We start from the raw sequence: 20,791 nt of genomic DNA on the forward strand, positions 1-20,791 counted from the left end.
TTAATAGCCTATTCACACTACCCTACATACACGCATATGCTAGTTAACTTACCTTGCGAGTCCAAGCATATAACGTCATCCTCTTCGTCACTGTATCCAAACTCTGGCATCTCTTCGTAACCATATTTAACTTTGAGCTGAAAAAATATAGAAGCTGTTAATGCAGATTTGAATTAGAAACTCAGTATTAGATATATGGCCCATATCCTTTATGGTAAACTTTGGACATGCCTTAGGTTGGGTAGTATTTTGTGGCAGTTGATCTTAATACAGCTAAATATACTAAGAGCATTCTATTTTAAATACTTCTGTTGTTTAATGTAGGGTATACATTATACAACAGAAGTTTAAAATTATACGATAAAATGCCGGACTGTTACACCCTGAAAACAATAATGGAAAACAAACTTTTATTTAAACAAACAACATTAAAAACCTAATCAGAAGAAAAGTATGTAATTATAAACATAACATAACTTTTTTATTATTTATTTTTTCGAAACTAATACGAAGGATTATTTAAGTTATTTTACCGTAAAAACGAAAAGAAGGAAATCAAAAGCAAAATATTGATAAGAGTGTGGAAAAAAGCATCACTTTAGGAGGACCCTAAAATTATACAAACATTAAGAACGTACCATTACAGCAACATCCTCCCAGTTAATGCAGTAACCAATTTGAAATATGTCCGACTCTCCGTTATAATCAACAACCATAACAAATGTATCTTTGCTATGAGAATCCATTTTAACCTTTGAAGGTTAAGTGATAGGACACCAGCAGATATTAACTTTTTATAAACGTTGCTTATTTAGTATAAGAGGTAATAAACTCTGAAAACTTATCAAATAAGTCTTATTAAGAGTAACAAACAAGAAAATAGAGGTTTTACTTTTTAGCACTCCATAGTTCTAAACGGAAATTCCGAAAACTTTGATTAAAAAATATATCACACCAAAATTGTAATTTATCTCCTCAAGTCAAATGTAACAACAAATATCTATCAAATTAATTACAACATATTAAAGAAAGGAATTAGCAGCAAACCGACAATCGTTAAAAACACTTCACAGGTAAACAACTTTTTAACCCATAATGTAATACCGGATTACAGTTTAATAACTAAATTGACTTGTAACTTAATCTGACTATAGCTTTCATATGATAGAACTATGCTTATGCGAAACATCTACACATGCCGATTGTACACGTATCATTAAAGTTACGTTGCAATAAAGTTTCCCCATTTGTCGCAATCGCAGTTCCCCGAAGAAAATAGTTCAGTTTCCCAGCAAATAAGGAACTGAAGCTTTGTTTACAGTCTTTGTATAGTCACGTGATTCTATGACGTGTTTACACGTGACGAAGTCATGTGTTCATGAACCAAATCACACATTAGTAATCACGTGGTTATCACTGGCAGTCTTTTTACAGAAGACAGAAGCCAATACTATCATATATATAGTAGGGTGAGGAAAGATAGAACACCTTTTTATTCTATTTTCCCGTTCCATTTGGTAGTAAACAAAGAAAATTTAAAGAATTACAAAACCGTATATCATCACGACTTCCATAGACCTAAACTTGTTGAGCACGTTAGTGGTCTAATAGATCCTTTTTCGTCGAACAGTTGTTCTTGTTGTTGTTGTTGGACGACTTTTTTCCGCACTTACCTCAATTTTTAATTCTAGCATTTATTCGTTAATCTCTAGGAATGTGGGACATTGGGAGTTTTGGAGTAAACGACTGCACGTGTTGGTGAGATAAGAAATCCAAAGATGTTGTACAAAGCGTATTTACACATATTCTTTACCAATCACTCAATACTCATACGTCATAAGTTTCATTAGTTAGGCATATAATACCTGTATAAATACATTCTGCCTACTCCTCCACACTCACCAATGGCGACTGGAACCCGTTTTGTTGGTTACTTCAGATTTGTTTTTGATCGAGCCCAGTCCACCGTTGTTCACGACTTCCACAGACCTTTTTAAAACACGATCAGGCTATTTGGATATTATGTGTTAAAGGTGTCCCATCTTCCCCGACTCTACTATATTATGCTAATTAGTTTAAAACGTGCTCATTCATTCGATCTGTGATCTCTTGTTTAGTATACCCTGGTGTAACACACGATCAGGATATTTCAATCGTATGTGCTTGTGGGCGGATCAGTGCGGCGCAGGTGGTTTCCTGATTCTACCTGCCGTACTTGATTCTGAACCGTGCACGTCCTCACTGTCCCGAGCTCTGTACCCGCACCGCGCTCAACAGAAATCTGACTGCAGCGGAACAGTAACGACACTGTATACCAAGTCCAGGTTACAACCCCTTTTATTCGACAAAACGACACTGACGTCACGTTACAGATAACAGTGAGAACAGCAAAGCTTTGCAGTGTCCGCGACTGCCCATACAGCACTGGCGCAGGGCGAGAATAACGTTATAAACATAATATATACAGCAAGCGGAGTTTCTCAGCATTGTCCGAACGGTTCATTGTTTTGCGACAGCATCGTTATTTTATCGGAACGGAAACTATCAAATCCCGTCCATAAACTTGTAATAACAGAAAATTGATAATAACTATTAATACAGTTTACATTTTTGCTACAAATTGGGCATTGCTGTACTTTTTTGCACAAGCCACATCTCAAAAATTATCTTTAAGTGCAATTGACTCAGTTTCTAATATATTTTTCATAAATGATCTTGTTATTATATCAGTATATTGAGTTTAAATCACACCTGAGAAATAAATTAGTCAATTAAAACCTACAAAACTACAATGTGGGGAAAAGTGGGACACCAAATTGAAATAATTTTATATTAACAGTTTTCTGCAACTTGTAGTTAACCTTTATTAAAATTAGCCGACTGTGCTAGTTTCTTTGCCGTGCAAACTTTGCATAAATATCTTTAAAACAGTATTTTTTGTTTTTATTTCAACTTAAAGTCATATAGACCCTTGCTTATTTTCCTCATGCTTATCTTTCGTTTTTTATTTCACAAAACTAAAACTAGTTTTATAAGACTAAATCGAACTTGACGAAATATTAGTCGTATTTTTTATGCATCTATGAAACTAGTTTAATCGTTCACAACTACGAAAATGTTTTATCTTAACAAAAAAATCCTATTTAACATATTTTCTTAATATATCTCCAGCAGTATCTCAGTGGTAGATCCAAACTTCTTTCAGTACACTTGAACTTGTTTTGATATTGGGATTTTTGAAAATTTAGGGAATTTTCCTTTATCTTTGTAGCTCTTGAACACCCTCTAAAATGTGACGTTACGAAAATTGTGACGTCACAAAAGTGTGACGTCACGAAAAATATGACGTCATGCAAAACTGTGACGTCACGAAAAATATGACGTCAGGCAAAACTGTACTGTCACAAAAAATGTGACGTCACAAAAGTGTGACGTCATATCAGGAAAAAATGTGACGTAACAAAAAAATGACGTCACGAAAAAATGTGACGTCACGAAAAATGTGACGTCACGGGAAAATGTGACGTCACGAAAAATATGACGTCATGCAAAAGCGTGACGTCACGAAAAAATGTGACGTCACAAAAGTGTGACGTCATATCAGGAAAAAATGTGACGTAACAAAAAAATGACGTCACGAAAAAATGTGACGTCACGAAAAATGTGACGTCACGGGAAAATGTGACGTCACGAAAAATATGACGTCATGCAAAAGCGTGACGTCACGAAAAAATGATGACGTCACGAAAAATATGACGTCATGCAAAACTGTGACGTCACGAAAAATATGACGTCACGAAAAATGTGACTGTCACGAAAAATGTGACGTCACGAAAGTGTGACGTCATATCAGGAAAAAATGTGACGTAACAAAAAAATGACGTCACGAAAAAATGTGACGTCACGAAAAATGTGACGTCACGAAAAAGTGTGACGTCACGAAAAATATGACGTCATGCAAAAGCGTGACATCACGAAAAAATGTGACGTCAAGAAAAATATGACGTCACGCAAAATTGTGACGTCACGGAAAAGTGTGACATCACGAAAAATATGACTTCACGAAAAAGTGTGACGTCATGAAATTTGTGACGTCATAATTCTTATGACGTCACGAAAAATATGACGTCACAAAAAATGTGACGTCACGAAAAAATGACGTCACGAAAAAATGTGACGTCACGAAAAATTATGACGTCACGAAAAATATGACGTCATGCAAAAGTGTGACATCACGAAAAAATATGACGTCAAGAAAAATTATGACGTCACGAAAAAGTGTGAGGTCTCGAAAAATATGACGTCACGAAAAAGTATGACGTCATAAGAATTGTGACGTCATGAAAAAATGATGCCACGAAAAAAGGTGACGTCACGAAAAATATGACGTTATGCAAAAGTGTGACGTCACGTAAATTGTAACGTCACAAAAAAATGACGTCACGAAAAATGTGACGTCACGAAAATTGTGACGTCACGGAAAAGTGTGACATCACGAAAAATATGACTTCACGAAAAAATGTGACGTCATGAAAAATTATGACGTCATAAGAATTGTGACGTCACGAAAAAATGACGTCACAAAAAATGTGACGTCACGAAAAATATGACGTCATGCAAAAGTGTGACATCACGAAAAATTGTGAGGTCTCGAAAAATATGACGTCACGAAAAAATGTGACGTCATGAAAAAATGATGTCACGAAAAAATGTGACGTCACGAAAAATATGACGTCATGCAAAAGTGTGACGTCATGAAAAATTATGACGTCATAAAAAGTGTAACGTCACGAAAAATGTGACGTCACAAAAAATGTGACGTCACGAAAAATGTGACGTCACGTAAAGTGTGACGTCACGAAAAAAGTGAGGTCTCGAAAAAATGACGTCACGAAAAATGTGACGTCACGAAAATTGTGACGTGTTACAGAATTATTTGACAGTATTATCAACGCTTATATATACACATTATATATATAACATGGGACTATACAAAGAAGACGGAAATTTTTTTCCGCTAGAGGCGGTAATTATTTAAATTAAAAAATACGGAAAAACGAACAAAACACACTACAAAGTGTTAATAAGTGTAAAACAAATTAATTAAATAATAAAAATACCTTTCTAAATACATAAAACACTAGTAAGAACATATTTCCCACATTAGGTCGGTTATATACGCTCTTTCGTTCTGTTTACTGTCGTCGAGTCTGTGGTGTAGCGGTTTACGTGCGGTCGTAAACTCTCTTTGTTTCATTTTTACCGGGTTCGAGTCCCGCACAGTGGAATACTTTTTATATATTTTTTTTTTGTTTGACGAGTTTGGGGTTAGGAGTTGGGGGTTAGGGGTTTATATCTTATGTGTATGAAACTAACTGCTCCCCATAAAATAGAGAAACGAATTTGTCATCGCCTTCTAGCGGAAAAATTTTTCCGTCTTCTCTGTATAGCTCCATGTATATATATAAGCGTTGGTATTATCACGACTTTATAAAACGTCCGTCAAAGCTGATTACTGTTTTTAAATACTTAAAAAAAATATGTGAAATAGAAACAGTATACTTTGAACAGGTAAAAAATGCGAAATAGTAAGGTGCTATTTTTTATTGCTCGCTAAATCAAAGTAAAGCTGAAGATTTTTTAGTTTGCGTGTGCGAACGATTAAACTAGTTTCATAGATTCATAAAACAACCTTGAATATTTCGTACAGTTTGATTTTGTCTCATAAAACTAGTTTTAGTTTTGTAAAAAAAAACTGATGTAACGGTCTATGAGAGGCGTGTCCTAGGTCGCCCCGACAGGTCACACGAGGGTTGTAGATTGACGAAAACGCGTACGTTGATTTGTTGTAAACGAATTTATTTTGTACGGGTACGCACGGTACGGTACGTATGTACGCACGGTTTTCTAAAAATATATACACGATTAAATAATACACAGGCACTTAAGTGATACACACACACTTAAATGGTACACACACTACACACAGGGCGTACGGTTTACATACTATCACACAAAATAATACGATATATAAAAAACATAGCACCTACCGAACAATTTTAGGACAAGATAGCAGGCACACACAGGGCCGCTCAGGGGTAACTATTCAAACAAGATGGATGTTGGCAGATATAAATACAACAGTACACTTGGACTGCGAGGTGATCGGAAAAGAAAGATAAAAAATAATTACCAGCAGCCAAAACGTGGCGTAATTGTGACGTCACATAACACATTAAATACACACGCATGAGAAATTAAAATTAGGGGACATAAACAAGCTGCTACAAAGCAAGAGCGAATTATAAAGCAAATTAAGACGTCACAACTGAGATATAAACATGAAGAAAATAGGCAGGGGTCAATATGACTTAAATTTGAGATAAAAACAACAAAAAACTTTGAAAGTTTTGCTTCAAATTTAGTAATTTATACCTCAGCGGTTATTCAACTATAAGATACTGTTACAATAATATAATATTTTGAAATTATATTCGAAATTTGGTCATTTGCACTTGGTGATAACTTATAAGAAGTGGCTTGTGCCCAAAACAGAGTAGTAATACCCAATTTGTAGCAAAAATAAAAACCTTATCAATAGTTATATTCAATTTTCTGTTATTACAAGTTCATATACATTTGTAGGATACAATATTTATCCATTGATGTTCGAGCATTACCAATTGTTATGCAATAATATAATGTATAGGTAACATGTTAAAAACTATAGCAGTAGGCAAGAAAAAATGTTTAGACTTAATTTTCAAAGCGTACAGTATTATTTTGTGTTATTTACGTATACTCCTGTTTATAAATACACTTATTAATTAAAATTAACAATGATTTTAAACTGCCTCATCTTAGTCTGTGTGTGTTTTCGATTTTGTAAAATTTCACCTGTTGTGCGGATCGCTAAATAACTACCCGTGTGTTTTATTATATTTTATTAAATTGTTGTCAATTAATAAAGAAATGATAGTACTAACTTTTGGTATTACCCAAAAAACGTCATCTATTTTGATTTTGGAATAACTTGGCAATATGTGCTTAAGTGTCCCATTTTCCCCCATTGTACTATAACAACGGTCTATAGAAGTCGTAAAGACATAGTTTAATAATTTATTGAGTGTTCTTATACTGCTAAATAAGACGGGTAATTAGAATGAAAAGGTGTCTCATTTTTCCCCGCCGTACCATATACAAATAAATAAAAAACAAGACAATATATGGTAAATATGTTCGAAATTCAGTCATTTGCACTTGAAAACAGTTCATGAGATGTGGCTTGTGCGAAAAATAATGTAGTAGCAATACCCAGTTTGTGGCGAATGTGTGAATTTTATTAATAGTTATTATTAATTTTGTTACTAATACAATAATAAAAGCGACATGTTAAAAAGTTTACCAGTATTGCAAGAAAAAGAGAATTTAAATTTGATTTTCAAAGCGTTGAATATTTTTTCGTGTTTTTTATGTATATAGACAGTCCGGCGCCGTGGCAAAGTGTGAGCGCGCCTGCTTGTAAACGTTAGGTAATGGATTCACGGCTCGACGCTGCTACCATTGTGGTCGTTAGTGTCCTTGGGCAAGACACTTAACGACAATGGCTCCAACCCAGGGGTCACTAATGGGTTGACAAATCAGCCACATATAAAAAAGTTCCACAAAATAATCACCCATCACAAAGGACATGGCAACTGGTAAGCTGGCACGAGGTATATTAACACCCGTGTTATAACGACTGTCGTTTTCCGGCCAAGCGAGAATAAAGTAAGTTACATTTACTCATTCATATAATTTTTTAATAAAATTAACACGGATTTTAAACTTTCCCGTCTTACCCCGTGTGGTTTCGAACTGGTAGAAATAAACCTGTTGTGCGAATCGCTAAATAACTCCTCGTGTGTTTTAGTATTTTTTAAAAATTCTTATTAATTAATAAAGGTATAATATAACTGATTCGTGGTATCCCGCCAAATCCACCATGTAATTTTGTTTTTGAAATATTGGGCAATATATGTGGTAAGGCAGGGTACACCGTCTCCTCCGCACCTTATTGTGTGCTAAAGGTATTCTGTGTTCTCCCACCCTGCTATAAAACTGTATAAGGCTGATGTACTTTGCAAATGTGTTTATTGTATCTAAACTACTAAAACAAAATATTTTTTTAATTAGGAGAGTTTTTAAATTGGTAAATTCTTAACTTTTTACTTCTTGAACGCGGTACTGAGCATATCAATTGGAAGCGGGAAAACTATGGTTGAATTTTTTTCCGCACTTATGGTAGTCAGGGTTTGCAAGTATCGTAATTGCATTGCATTAGGTGAACCTGACATAACATCTGCTGCCTCCTTAAGCTTTATCGATGCATTCATTTCTCCTTCAGCTGCTATCACTTTTGCTTTGGCTTCTCTTGACGCTTCGGCTTCCGCGGCCATTGCCCTTTGTAGCTGTATTGGAAGACGAACATCCTTAATTTCAATGCGTTCCACTTTGATTCCCCAGGCATCCGTTGCGTTATCCAAGTGTTCCATCATTTCGTGGGTAATGTGATCACGGCCTGTTAAGATCTCTGACAGGCTTCGGGTACCAAGCATGTTTCTTAACGTTGTTTGTGCCAAAAGACGAGTCGCTCCATCGGCATTTTCGACGTTAGCAACTGCCATCGTAGCATCAAATATTCTGTAGTAAACCACGGCGTCCATTGCTACGGTTACGCTGTCTCTTGTTAGAATTTCTTGAGGAGGAACGTCGAAAGACTTTGTGCGTATATCAATTTTGCGGTATTCATCAGTGCACGGTATCACAAAGAAAATACCTGGACCTTTAGCCCCTCCAGAGACCAAACGGCCAAGCCGAAATATCACCGCTCGTTCATATTCCTGAACCACTTTTACGGAGGCACAAATAGCAAAAGGAAAGAAGGGAATCATAACTAGACACGATAAAACCAATAATAATAAACCACATATTCCCGCACCTCCTGCTTTATTCTGGTCAAATCGAGCATTTTGTTCAGCCCTTTGTTGCATTTCTACCTGGGGTATTCTTTTTCCGTATTCCGTAGGTCGTATCTTTTGCATAAGGCCCTTAGTTCTGTTGCAAAATACTCCTTTGCTTTCGAGTTATAAACACGGAAATGTTACCAATTGTTTGTCAGTTACCCAGTCAACAACAATGGTAATTTATTACGCACAACAATACACTTCATACGTTCATACCCTGCTTTTACAACGTCTAACTTCATCAAGGCCGCTTTACTTTTAATTTAATAACCACGTATTAAGGTATCGACAAAATCTAGACATAACACTATAAAATATGTTATTTGTACACTCTTTATCTAAACACCTGTTTTAGTAGTGCTCACTGTTAATGTAGGGGTTATGGCTCTTACTTCTTATTCTAATGCACCTTAAATTTCTATGATAAATAAAGGCGGATTTAAATTACGCGCCATTTTATCTTGGCGGAAAACAGCAAACCCCCAAAATCAAGTAATAAAAAGAAATTACAGTCTGTTACTTTTTCATTATCTGAGCACGTTTAAAATTGACAGAATTTGTTACTTCATATTTTATAAAAGTAAGCTCACGTTCAAATATCATTAACAAAAAGAAGTATGTCAAAAATGAACAGTAATCAGGTTGTTACCAAATACGTTTTATATTTATCAAATTCTCAACACAAGTCTAAGAAACGCAGGTTAGTATTCATTTTCTTTAATTAGTGCATGTTCGCTATGTCCACAATATTCACTATCTCCACTATGTAGTGAATATTGACATAGTGCACTGTGCACATAGCCGTTAGTATTTAAGCAATGAAAAGTTTATGCGATATTAATTTATAAATGTTTAGGTTGGGTAAATGCCAAGAAGCAAAGCATGATATTTGTGTACCTACCAAAAGATCAAAAGAAAGCATGGAGAAGTTAAAGAACGTTACAAAACCATGCTTACATATTACAATTAATGAAATTGATGCATTTTTCTCTTTGTTTGGTTAGTAATTTAGGAGATAAACATGCAGCCTGAACTATTGTGATCACGATACATTTCACGCAGAGGATAATACCATACAAGAATTTTTGGCACTGGATTCTTGTTTTCGAATATCTGACAAGTATTTGCTTGCAATGGTGCTGACTTATTTCAAGAGAGCTCATCTACATGTTTCAGAATATAATGTTATCAACTTCTTTACTGCACTGTAAGTTTACCCATATAGAATAGGACTATTTTATTTTCTCACATCTTATTTAAATGAAAAATGTTTATTTGTGTCAAACATTAAGCAACGTTAATGCTTTTCATCTTTTGGCTTTAATAGCTTACTGGCAGAGGCGCATTTAGAAATTAAAAAAAGGGGGGGTTTGCGCATTTTTGCTTTGAAAATGGACACGTAGTGATGATGTTTAAACACAGGATAAACACACTTATTCTTGTCAAACCCAGGTATTTAGCAAACGATATGGCGGAAGATGAAGAAGAGTTTAAATATGAGATATTTCCTTGGGCGCTTGGTGAGGAATGGAGAGACTTGTATCCAGGTTTTCTCGCACAGAGAGAAAAACTATGGAGGAAAATGAAACACAGAGCATCAGTCAGTAGAAAATGTTGTGAGGAGGTATAAGAGTTTTACAGCAAAAAAAAGGAGAGATAATAGTTTATCACAGCTTGTATTTCATCAGTTGATACAAAGAAAGAACATTTTACTTGTTCACAGCTTTTAGTTTTTCATGTTCACAGCTTTAAGTTTTATAAAAGTATATATACAAACAATGTAATGACTAGAGCACAATAAATTTCCGTTGGCCAAATATCAGCCCTTTATTTGGATATTTACAGATTATCTGCATTAGAAAACTATTTTCTGTTTTTCTATCACTTTTCTGCTGTAAGAAACACAGTGGAACTAGCTAAAATTATTAAAACAAAGTAAACGTTTCCTAGCTATGATTGCCAATGCCATCCTATAATGTCATGAACACACTACACCCGTAGGCAATGGAGATACAAGCTGATCATGAGATATGGAGCAGAGAACGCAATGAAGTGCACGGTGGGGCCAAAAGAAATCATTTGAAATCTAAAGAAGAAAAAGAACCTTTTCCACGAGGGCCTGGTCGTTCACCAATACCTTGTTCAATATGTGTTAAGATAAATAACAGTAGTGGGTAAGCTAAACTTAATGTCAAAGACATTTAACAGCAACCCCAGATAATGTCTTGCTGTATGGCATATGATTCATATGAAATATGATATAAAAAATCACTCCTCTAAGATAAAAAAAACAAATGGCAGAATATCTCTTTCCCACTATTACATCTGGCAACAACTTATACATTTTAATATGTATGTTTATTTACCATTGTATTTTGCTATAAAGGTATTATTCAGACGACAGCATTATATCTGATGACATGAACATTCTCCATGTTTCAACTGATTCTTCACCAGATGAATACTTCACTCATAGAAATATTGTAAGTAGCTAGTTTGAAAACCAATGTTCATTAACTAAAAGATACAGGGTTTATAACTTTAACCTGTAATACCAATCATTAAAATATTATTGAGTTGAACAAACAATTACTGATCACCAGCAATCTTTTGTGTTAGATTAAACCAGAGTTTGCTTTTTTTAGGTACAGTCCTGGAGTTTTGTAAAATAAATTACTTGTCAGTAATCTATGAATAGACTCACTAACTTTTCAGTACTAGGGAAGCCTATTTTTTTTATTCATTTTGTAGGTTGTTAAAATTTCAACAAAAAACACATTTTTCACATGTTTTGTATTTGTCGGGTAAAAGATAACGGTTAAACGTAAACTTATATTTTCTTTTTATCGCGATTGGGGCTTGAGTACCAACTGTGTCGTCCGTCTAAAAAACAAGTTTATACAAAATAGAAAACAGTTTGTTAACTTTGACCAGCGGACAAACTCAAAATTAATCCATCAACTAACTCATGTTTATACAATAAATAGGCCTAGCATGCGTCGTGTTTAACTGCTAAGCTTGATTGTCTTGCATGACAGTCCCTATAATAACCCTCATGCCCACTTTTGAATTACCACTTATGTAACTTTCTGGGTCATCATATGTTTTTTGTTTGGTGCCTGTGTGTGCAGTGAAAAAAATTGGAAGCGTCCTTGAACTATAATTCTTACTTTATTCTGGTAATACTAAGATTAAATGAACTTCCTTATTACAGGGTTCAAAGCCCAGGTTGAAATCCAAGGATATTGAAAGGGGTGATGCAGAGGAATCAAGTTTTGACATGGAGAGTAAGTTAAATATTATATAATTAAATTAGTGCAAGTGTATAATTATAACATACCTCATGTTTCAGAGCTTTGGGAAACTTTGTCATGAAGTAATTTGCTGCAAGCATAAAATTGTACAAAAACTTCTCTTCGTGTCTGGCATATTCTGTTTCATTTACCTTTCTTTTGCAGTGCTTTACCTTTTAGTATGAACAAGAAATCCCCCCTGCTTCGCTGCATAAAAAGTGTTAATTTTAGTTTAATGTGTTTATATTTATTTCAATACTGCCAAGAATATACAAACAGTACTGCCCCATATAAGTATATAATAGTTGCATTTATAAGCACTTTCTTCTCTGTACAATATCCTGTTGTTTAGCAATGAACTATTGATTGATTTTGTTGTTTTACACATTTGGACAACTTATCTCAACCATCCAATTTTTATTTTGTTATCTTATTAGTTCTTCCTTTGTATAAATTGACTTCTGTCGATAAAAATATATTACGTTTACTAATAGTTGTGGGATTTGTTTTTAACTGCAAGTGGTATATACAAAACACTGCCTTTTTAGGGATAAAGCTTTTTAAGTTTTGGTTATGCATGAAATATATTTCTAACAGAAGTAATATGTATCGTATGGTTATTCGCACTTTTGGTGTTAGGGCGAATTCCCACCAATGAAGCTTTAAACAAAGCGCTTTCCAGATGAAACGCTGTTTGTTCTATTGTTCGATACGCACCAATGCGGCAAGGCACGCAAAATGCAAGTTTATGAAACTGGAGCGTGCGTGCGCTACTTTTGCCTCGTGCTTAATCTCGCTTTTCACTGTAAATATCGGTAGAAACGCTCGTTTAGTGCAATTTCTATACTATTTTACCCGAGATTTTGACAAAAATGACATTAAGTACGCATAGTATAGAGAAGTTGATTGAAGAAATTCGTGCACAGTCGGATATATATGATGCAAAAAAGTCCAAAGTACAGCAACCGTGATTTTCAAGATATAATTTGGAAAAAGATTGCAGCAGAAATTGGATATGATGGTAAGTTTATTCCTAATTAATTAAGTATATTTACATGTATTCGTGTTTGTCATGGATGTATTACTTTATTTTTTTAGTGAATACATGTAAAAAGCAATGGACACTCTACAAAACACATATGCACAAAATTTAAGAGAAAATAAAGTTGGGCAAAGTGATTCAGGTACATCAATGAAACGTCAATGGTATTTGGCAGACAAAATGTCTTTCTTACAACCATTTATTAAACACAGGAGGTATATAATACATGTATACATTGGAGTCAATAATATATGTGCTATTTAATTTGATTTTATTACAGCATGTCTGGAAATGTGTCCGTTGCTACACCAACAGCGACTGTACCAGTAGATATTGACCTCACCTGCAATGAACAACCTTCTCCAGAAGATTTTTATATTGGAGCAATACCAGCAGAAGGATTTGAAATTTCTAAAAGCAATGAGCTTGTTTGCAGTTCAACCCCTGTCTCTGATATGGCAGCAAAAAAGATCTGTACAGAAAACAAAAAGCAGACAAAAAAGCTGAAATAGACAATGCAGTTTTGGAGTTTCTTAAGTCGAAGTCCACAGCCGGCCAAGATCAGGGTTATTATTTTGCAATGAGTTTAATACCTCACTTTAACAGAATGGAATATAAAAAATACCTTAAGGTTCAGTGGGAAATAATTAGACTGATTGAACAGCACATAGACTGATGCTGAACCAGAATAACAAATTGGCAATGGGACTTTACAATGTAAATATGTATATATGTTATTTTGCATGTAACTTCACCTTGCCATTTATGTTTAGTTTCGAATGTTTAACAAGTCTCTTTTTATCACTGTTTAGTCTTTAGATAACATCGTGCTGACCCTTTAAATTTGTTTTAAAACAACCATAACTTATTTTTTTACGTTAAACTTTTTAACCTCAACATCATGTAATTTTTAATGAACAAACTTGTGTTTCAAAGTAAATGTTACTTGCCTGTCTAAACCAATACATTCCGAAATTCTATTTCATATTGTGTTCACTATGTTATGCATGTAACACCGTGTTTATACCTAGTTCTATTATTATTCATATCATTCTCATTGTTCATACTATCATACAATGTCAAATATGTCATTCAGTACCACATGTTTAGTTTTTTATCTAAATCCTCAATGCATGCCTGTAGCAATTTCTATTTTGCAGTGTTGTCAAAGCCATAAACTGAAGCAATTTAAGTAATTTTATGTAGGTTTTATTTACAGTATTAGTGATGAAGTTGGTACAAGAACTAGCATTCAATTATTACCTCAAACTTCATTAGTAAATTATGTTGTTAATACCGTATTATATTTGCAGAGACGAGTTAATACACTTAACTAAATTAGACATTTAAATAAAATTAAAATGAGGAAATTGAGGTTTCACGAGAAAAAGCTGCTCAAAAAAGTTGACTTTTTCTCTTGGGAGTCCGACAACAATTTACACGAAGTTAAAGTAATGCGAAAATACCGAATACAAAAACGGGAACATTACACCGCGTAAGTAATACATGATCTTGACATATGCATAAAATAAAAGCAACTTGTGGTCGCAGTAATAGGTTATTAGGCATTTTTAATTTTTTTTTGTGACATTTTAGTTATTTAATTGTAATTTTATTTTTTGCAAATAATGTTCTGTAAGATAAACATAAGCTTTTTACAATTTCCCACGAACAAAAGACAATCAAAACTTAACAGATTCCTTTAAACTCATTGCGAAAGTCACCGCTTCTGCTCGATTGTGGACACAAAGTGGCCTCAGTTGGTGTACTCGGTGTTTCTATGACTGTGATACCATATAACCGCTAACCCCTATAACCACTAGCTCTTGCCCCCTAACTACCAACCTCTAACACTTTCCACCAGCCTAATCTGTAACGAGAATATTTAACTACTGCTGAAAAGTTAATAATTTGTTAATATAGGTACAACAAGCTAAGCAGGGAAGTGCGGACAATATGTCGGAAGATAAAAGACTTAGATCCAAAAGATCCATTTCGAGTAAAATCTACAGCGGATTTATTGGAAAAATTATACAAAATGGGAATAATTCCAACGAAAGAAAATCTTGTACTCGCTGATAAAATAACTGCTTCGTCTTTCTGTCGGAGAAGGTTGCCGGTTATTATGGTGAAGTTACGAATGGCTGAAACTCTTAAAATGGCAACAACTTATATTGAACAAGGACGTATCCTTTATAATATATTCTGCATTGTAGGGAATTGTAAAAATTACATTTGTGTATAACTTCTAATCCAGTTAAATAACAGCTAAAATTTATATTTACAATACTTTAATATGCTAGCTCAGTGCTCTTCAACCTTTCTTGGGTTAATGAACCCCTAAAGTTGTTGCAACAAACTCATGCACCCCTGTTTGCTTTAACGTAAAACTAATAACGTCATCAAGGAGAAATGCGTACGTGAATAGGTTACTGTTTAGTCGGAAAAGCACTGCTAATCAAAATCATTAGGAACAGGTGGTTTGCGGTTAAAGAAAAGTGGCTAAATTTGTTAAAAATGTTCAAAACTTTGACAAAACAAGACTCAAATAAGTTTGTAATGTATCCTTATATACCCTTTTGTACTGGTGCACCCCAGGTATATTTTGGTGCACCGTGCACACCGGTTGAAGAGCACTGTGCTAGCTTATTAAAGTTTGTCTATAACATTATCCACTTAAACAATAGTTTATCAATCTAAGCAACTGTTCCTGGAAATTTCTTAACTATATTAAACCAGATGTGAGAGTTGGTACCAATGTTATCATGGACCCTGCATTTCTAGTTAGCAGGTACAATAACACTAACCAGACAATTAATGCTTCAACCCAGTGGTCCCTTCTGGGTTGTATGCTTCGAACCCAGAGGTTATGGATTCAAGGCTCGTTGATTCTACCATTGTGGGCGTATGTGTCCTTGGGCAAGACACCTAATGGCCAATTGCCCTAACCCAGTCGTCACTAATGGGTCGCCAAATTGTCTGCCTTACAAAAAAATCCCATTAAAAACAAGCACCCACAAAGTTACATTTGTGGTAACTCATAAGCTAGCATGCATGAAGTGTATGAAACAAACAATACACTTGTGTTATAAAGGCTGTCATTTTCTGGCCATGAGAGAATACAGCAAGTTTCATTTAAAGCAGGGACAAGGTGTATGAAATAGTACACCTGTTAATTAATAATTATATAACGACTATCGTTGCCCTGCAACATGAGGGTAAATAGGTATAGAGGCTATAATTGACTTTTCCTTTTACCTTACACAGGAGTCTTGAAGATTTCGTAACTTGGAAAGAAACCTCTAAAATAAGAGAGAAGATAAGAGAGTACAATGATGAACGAGATGACTTCGATTTTGTTTGATATTTTTTTTAGATATGTGGTTTATTCATACATGGCAATGAAGTTTTAAAAGAGCACATTAAAACACAACAACGGTGGCAAGAGAAATAAAAGATTAAAATTCCAGCTTTCCTTTGGGATCTGGCATTGCAATGTAGGATTCAATTTCTGTGTGTTGTTTTAAACCTTCAACAATTTGTGCTGCAGAAGGCCGATCTTCAGGTGCAGACTGACTACAAGCCCAGAACAATTCAATAACAGACTGGTACGCAATGTCGTACTGGTAATTTAGTAATGGAGGCCTTGTTCCTGTAACACAGCAATTTTTATTTAAAATTGTGCCTATTTAGTTTTGGTGTTAATATATCAGTGCAGCAAATGAAACATTAAATAAACCAAATTTTACCCAAACTGTTTTGATATTCAATCTCTGCTTGTTCAAATTCCCTCTCAAACTCTTCTGTGATGCTAAAATCTTCTTCCTCAGGGAAGACATGCATATGAGGAATCACAAGAGTTAACATCTCATACAGTATCATCCCATATGCGTAGATGTCAGTTTTGTCACTTATGACACCCCCTGTGTAGGAATAGGTAAGAACATAAAATATTATTTATGTCTTTAAATACAGTAAGGAAGATCAAATTAATTAAAACAGCAAATAGCAGAAAATAAGCAGCAAAAACAGTCTAAAATCACGCTAAGGCTAAAACTATTTGAACTATAGTAGTTTATTTTCTCGTCCCGTTTGGTATTAAACAAAGAAAACGCAAAGACTTATAAAAGCATATCCTCACGACTCCCTTAGACCGTTGTTAATTGTTTAAAACACGATCAAGACATTTAGATATTATGCGCTTAAGGTGTCCCATCTTCCCCCACCCTACTATATCAAACAAAGTACACAACAGTCTTTGCACGACGGCATCTTTAATGTTTGCAGTTACACTAATAATGTAACATCCCATGACAACAGTAACATCACACACAACATACCGTCCATTACATCTTTTGAACACCATGATTCTGTCCCCACATACTGTGCCTCTGGATCTGAAGCTTCAAGGAGTTCATTAAGTTGAATTGTAACTCCAAAATCACAGATTCTTACGACTTCAAAATCACCCTGACAATATTAACAAAGTCACTTGAGCGGTGGCTTGTAAGCGGGCACAGATGCATGAAACAGAACACCCGTGGCAAAGGTGGTTAGAGCGTCTGCCTGTAACCCAGAGGTAATGGATTCAAGGTTTGTTGGTGCTAGTCGTGCTACTACTATGAGCGTATGTGTCCTTGGGCACTTAACGGCAGTTGCTTCAACCCAGTGGTCATTAATGGGCTGTCCAAATTACCAGTCATACATAAAATAAAAGAAGAAATCTGCTCCAAAAAATATCACCCACAAAGTAACATAAAAGGTAGCTCGTAAACTGGCACGAGGTGTATGAACACGACTGTCATGTTTGGGCCGCGCGAGGATAAAGTAAGTTACATAATTACATTCATTCAAAAAAAATGAAATCTAGTAATTTACCTGTACAAGTATATTAGCACTCTTTAAATCTCCATGTAAAATTCTCTTTTCATTGTGCAAATAAGCCAAGGCACTTGACACTTGGGCAGCAACTTCAAGAATGCATTGAACTGGAAACGGTCCTGAATTGTGATGCTGGTTTAAATACAAGTAAGACTACTAGGGACTAATACTAGTAGGGTTGGGTTATTCAAAAATTATAAATGCTAGACAACCTTGCTGCAGAAGCTGAACATTTTTAAAATTCATGCTTATGCAATTTTTTAGTAAAATCCTTATAAGTTTGTAGAACATTTACATAGGCACATCTGCTAATAAATACCATTTTACCAATACCTAATATTTGCCTATATTACTTAATGTTAACATGGATACTGAAGATTAAATAGGTTGTTTAGACTTATGTTCACCAGTCTCTGTTGACATTCGATCTTCAATCATAGAAAATAAAGATTTCTCTCCGTCCTCCATCGCCAAACACAAAGTTCCATCCTCTGACTTTGTAAAGCTTCGAAAACCTACAATGTTTTTGTGGTGAAGACTTTTTAAGATGGCCGCTTCCTCTTTTAACCTGGAAGAGAAGTCTTGTTGGCCTTTTTTGTAAATATTTTACAAAAGTATATTTTACAAAAAAAAACAGCTAAGTCTGATTGAATCTCAGTGTACAGTTAGGGGCATTTTAACTAATTAATGAAATGTGATATAAAATCTACTACAAAAACAATAAAACATATGATAAATGCTGCTCTTACTAAAGAATTTAAAAATATAGCAGTGCCAGTGTTTATCACATATAAAGAAAAATGGCTTTTACGAAACTACCACCTTGATAAATTTTGCTTAATGCCCCTCAAAATAAACAACAACACTTTAAATAAAAACAGTAACCTTTCTATGTAGGTCATTTCATTCCCACCGCATTTTTTATTTATCTTCTTAATTGCCCACGGTGATCTATACTGGCCTTGACGTGGCGATCTTTCAATCAAATAAACATTCACACCTGGATAAAAAGACTCAATAAATCATACTGATATAGTTTAGATGCGACTACGGGAAGAAGTATGTGCAAAAAATCCTGCTAAGTGGCGGTAAATATTTAAACTTGAAATTTTGGAAAAACGCACAAAAATACTATACAAAGTTTTAATAGATGTAAAACTAATTACTGAAATACTAAAAATACCTTTATAAATATATAAAAACACTAGTAAAAACATCTTTTCTACATTAGCCCTGTTAGCTGGTATATAATATGCTCTTTCGTTCAGTCTACTAACATCGGCTCTGTGAAGTAACAGTTAGTGGTTATTCTTTCAATCCAGTTGCTTTGTTACTACCGGGTTCGAGTCCCGCACAATAGATTACATTTTAAAGTTTGTTTTGTATATATACCTAAATACCTTAACAATTTTTTTTAGGTGTGAGGGGTTAAAACCGATTTGCTAAGGTTTATCGCTGCTGTATTGATTATAAAGACCCCAGCACCGGATTTTGTTTAGTTTGGCATTATACACTGTTAAGCCCCAGTCTGCAGAGTATGGCAGTTCCTGACGAGATCTCGCGCGTGCAATACGGTTATTTTTCGCGTGCGCGCGTGCTATCATTAAAAATCTGAGTGCGAAGCATGTACATTTTTAAGCCACGTTAGGAAATCTCACTTAATTTAATACGTATTTTTTTCTTTGTTTAATTAATTGGCGTGCGTGGGACAAATTGTGGCGTGCATCACCAAAAGTCTGTAAAAAAATCGCGCGTGCACCTGCCATACTCTGCAGTCTGGGTTAAGTCCATCACGTACTCAATACATTTTAGGTAGGTCATGTTTATTCATGGGCAGTATCATGTACCACAAGTCCACAACTAATACATTAAGAACAATTATGAATGACTATACTTTCACTACATAACATACACAATAACACATCAATGAATGAAGAACTGTAACATACCAGTTCCGAATCCTAAATGCTTCATGAATGGTGAAGCAGGAATTTGTAAAGAAGGTGATGACGCTAATGACGATTCGTTCAACAATGTCCGGACTCGCCCATGCCGCAATGGCGTGCAGTTACTTACATCGAATTGCATTGTTTTACGATATATCTGAAACTAGAACCGTAAGTAATAAGAAAACCTTTGTTTTACACCAAAATTCCACGTAAAATCTCTATAACATTAACAAGTACTGCACGATAAAATCAAATCCAAAAGTTCCCGGGAAATTCTTACCTTAGAAAAGATGAGAGAAAGGAACAATGGTTTTGAAATAGAGTTGATCCGCTAGGCCAAGGCCAGACTTAAAAGTAAAGCTATTAGCGCTATGATATTTTAAAGCATTGCATAATTACTGTTTAAGTATATTAGATAATTACCCAAATGCCAATATTATCATGTTGTTAAAACAATCATCCTTAAAGTTGAGCCGATTTTCTTGTAAACATTTTGATTATCACTAACCTACATTCACCAGAGCCATAGAAATACCATAGGTGTTTTTACAACTCTGACATTCACTAATGAATTTAAACCATCTTTTCACTTATTTCTTGTTTTATCAATAAAAAGTTTCA

General features: G+C 34.7%; 3 protein-coding genes, 1 long non-coding RNA gene and 1 pseudogene across 10 annotated transcripts; 2 read left to right on the plus strand and 3 right to left on the minus strand.

Annotated features, from left to right (window-relative positions):
- The first annotated feature begins 5,589 nt into the window (after positions 1–5,589).
- LOC100177492 (U3 small nucleolar ribonucleoprotein protein IMP3) lies at positions 5,590–17,094 on the plus strand. Its single transcript, XM_026836122.1, has 5 exons — positions 5,590–5,593; positions 14,654–14,835; positions 15,264–15,526; positions 16,080–16,131; positions 16,608–17,094. The coding sequence occupies exons 2-5, from the start codon at positions 14,702–14,704 to the stop codon at positions 16,702–16,704; spliced, it is 546 nt and encodes a 181-aa protein (XP_026691923.1). The 5' UTR covers positions 5,590–5,593; positions 14,654–14,701; the 3' UTR covers positions 16,705–17,094.
- LOC100185365 lies at positions 8,123–9,201 on the minus strand (annotated as a pseudogene). Its single transcript, XR_001974870.2, has one exon. The product of XR_001974870.2 is annotated as an erythrocyte band 7 integral membrane protein pseudogene (transcript).
- Positions 9,500–14,691, plus strand: LOC100175176 (speedy protein A-like). Of its 4 annotated transcripts, XM_026836115.1 has the most exons (12): positions 9,500–9,705; positions 9,862–10,004; positions 10,068–10,212; positions 10,458–10,629; positions 11,007–11,179; positions 11,392–11,488; positions 12,220–12,292; positions 12,358–12,389; positions 12,451–12,505; positions 12,926–13,319; positions 13,397–13,555; positions 13,621–14,691. In XM_026836115.1, exons 1-8 carry the CDS (start codon positions 9,623–9,625, stop codon positions 12,378–12,380), a joined length of 909 nt encoding a protein of 302 aa, XP_026691916.1. In that variant the 5' UTR covers positions 9,500–9,622; the 3' UTR covers positions 12,381–12,389; positions 12,451–12,505; positions 12,926–13,319; positions 13,397–13,555; positions 13,621–14,691. The 4 variants fall into 4 exon arrangements, with proteins under 4 accessions (XP_026691916.1, XP_026691915.1, XP_026691917.1 ...); XM_026836114.1 differs by having other exon boundaries at positions 12,358–13,319; XM_026836116.1 differs by having other exon boundaries at positions 12,358–13,319; positions 13,397–13,482.
- On the minus strand, positions 11,782–13,012 carry LOC113474558. Its single transcript, XR_003396236.1, has 3 exons — positions 12,926–13,012; positions 12,346–12,505; positions 11,782–11,888 (listed from the first exon to the last, which is right to left on the minus strand). It is a non-coding gene; the product is annotated as an uncharacterized LOC113474558 (long non-coding RNA).
- Positions 16,700–20,608, minus strand: LOC100179846 (lymphokine-activated killer T-cell-originated protein kinase). Of its 3 annotated transcripts, none has more exons than XM_026836112.1 (8): positions 20,594–20,608; positions 20,171–20,330; positions 19,107–19,221; positions 18,629–18,789; positions 18,219–18,340; positions 17,681–17,810; positions 17,090–17,263; positions 16,700–16,992 (listed from the first exon to the last, which is right to left on the minus strand). In XM_026836112.1, the coding sequence occupies exons 2-8, from the start codon at positions 20,307–20,309 to the stop codon at positions 16,799–16,801; spliced, it is 1,035 nt and encodes a 344-aa protein (XP_026691913.1). In that variant the 5' UTR covers positions 20,310–20,330; positions 20,594–20,608; the 3' UTR covers positions 16,700–16,798. The 3 variants fall into 3 exon arrangements, with proteins under 3 accessions (XP_026691913.1, XP_002121200.1, XP_026691914.1); XM_002121164.4 differs by lacking the exon at positions 20,594–20,608 and adding an exon at positions 20,451–20,524; XM_026836113.1 differs by lacking the exons at positions 20,171–20,330; positions 20,594–20,608 and adding an exon at positions 19,405–19,477.
- Between the last annotated feature and the right edge of the window lie 183 nt (positions 20,609–20,791).

The sequence above is a fragment of the Ciona intestinalis genome, chromosome 9 (genome assembly GCF_000224145.3).
Source record: "Ciona intestinalis chromosome 9, KH, whole genome shotgun sequence".
NCBI classification, from domain to species: Eukaryota; Metazoa; Chordata; class Ascidiacea; order Phlebobranchia; family Cionidae; genus Ciona; species Ciona intestinalis.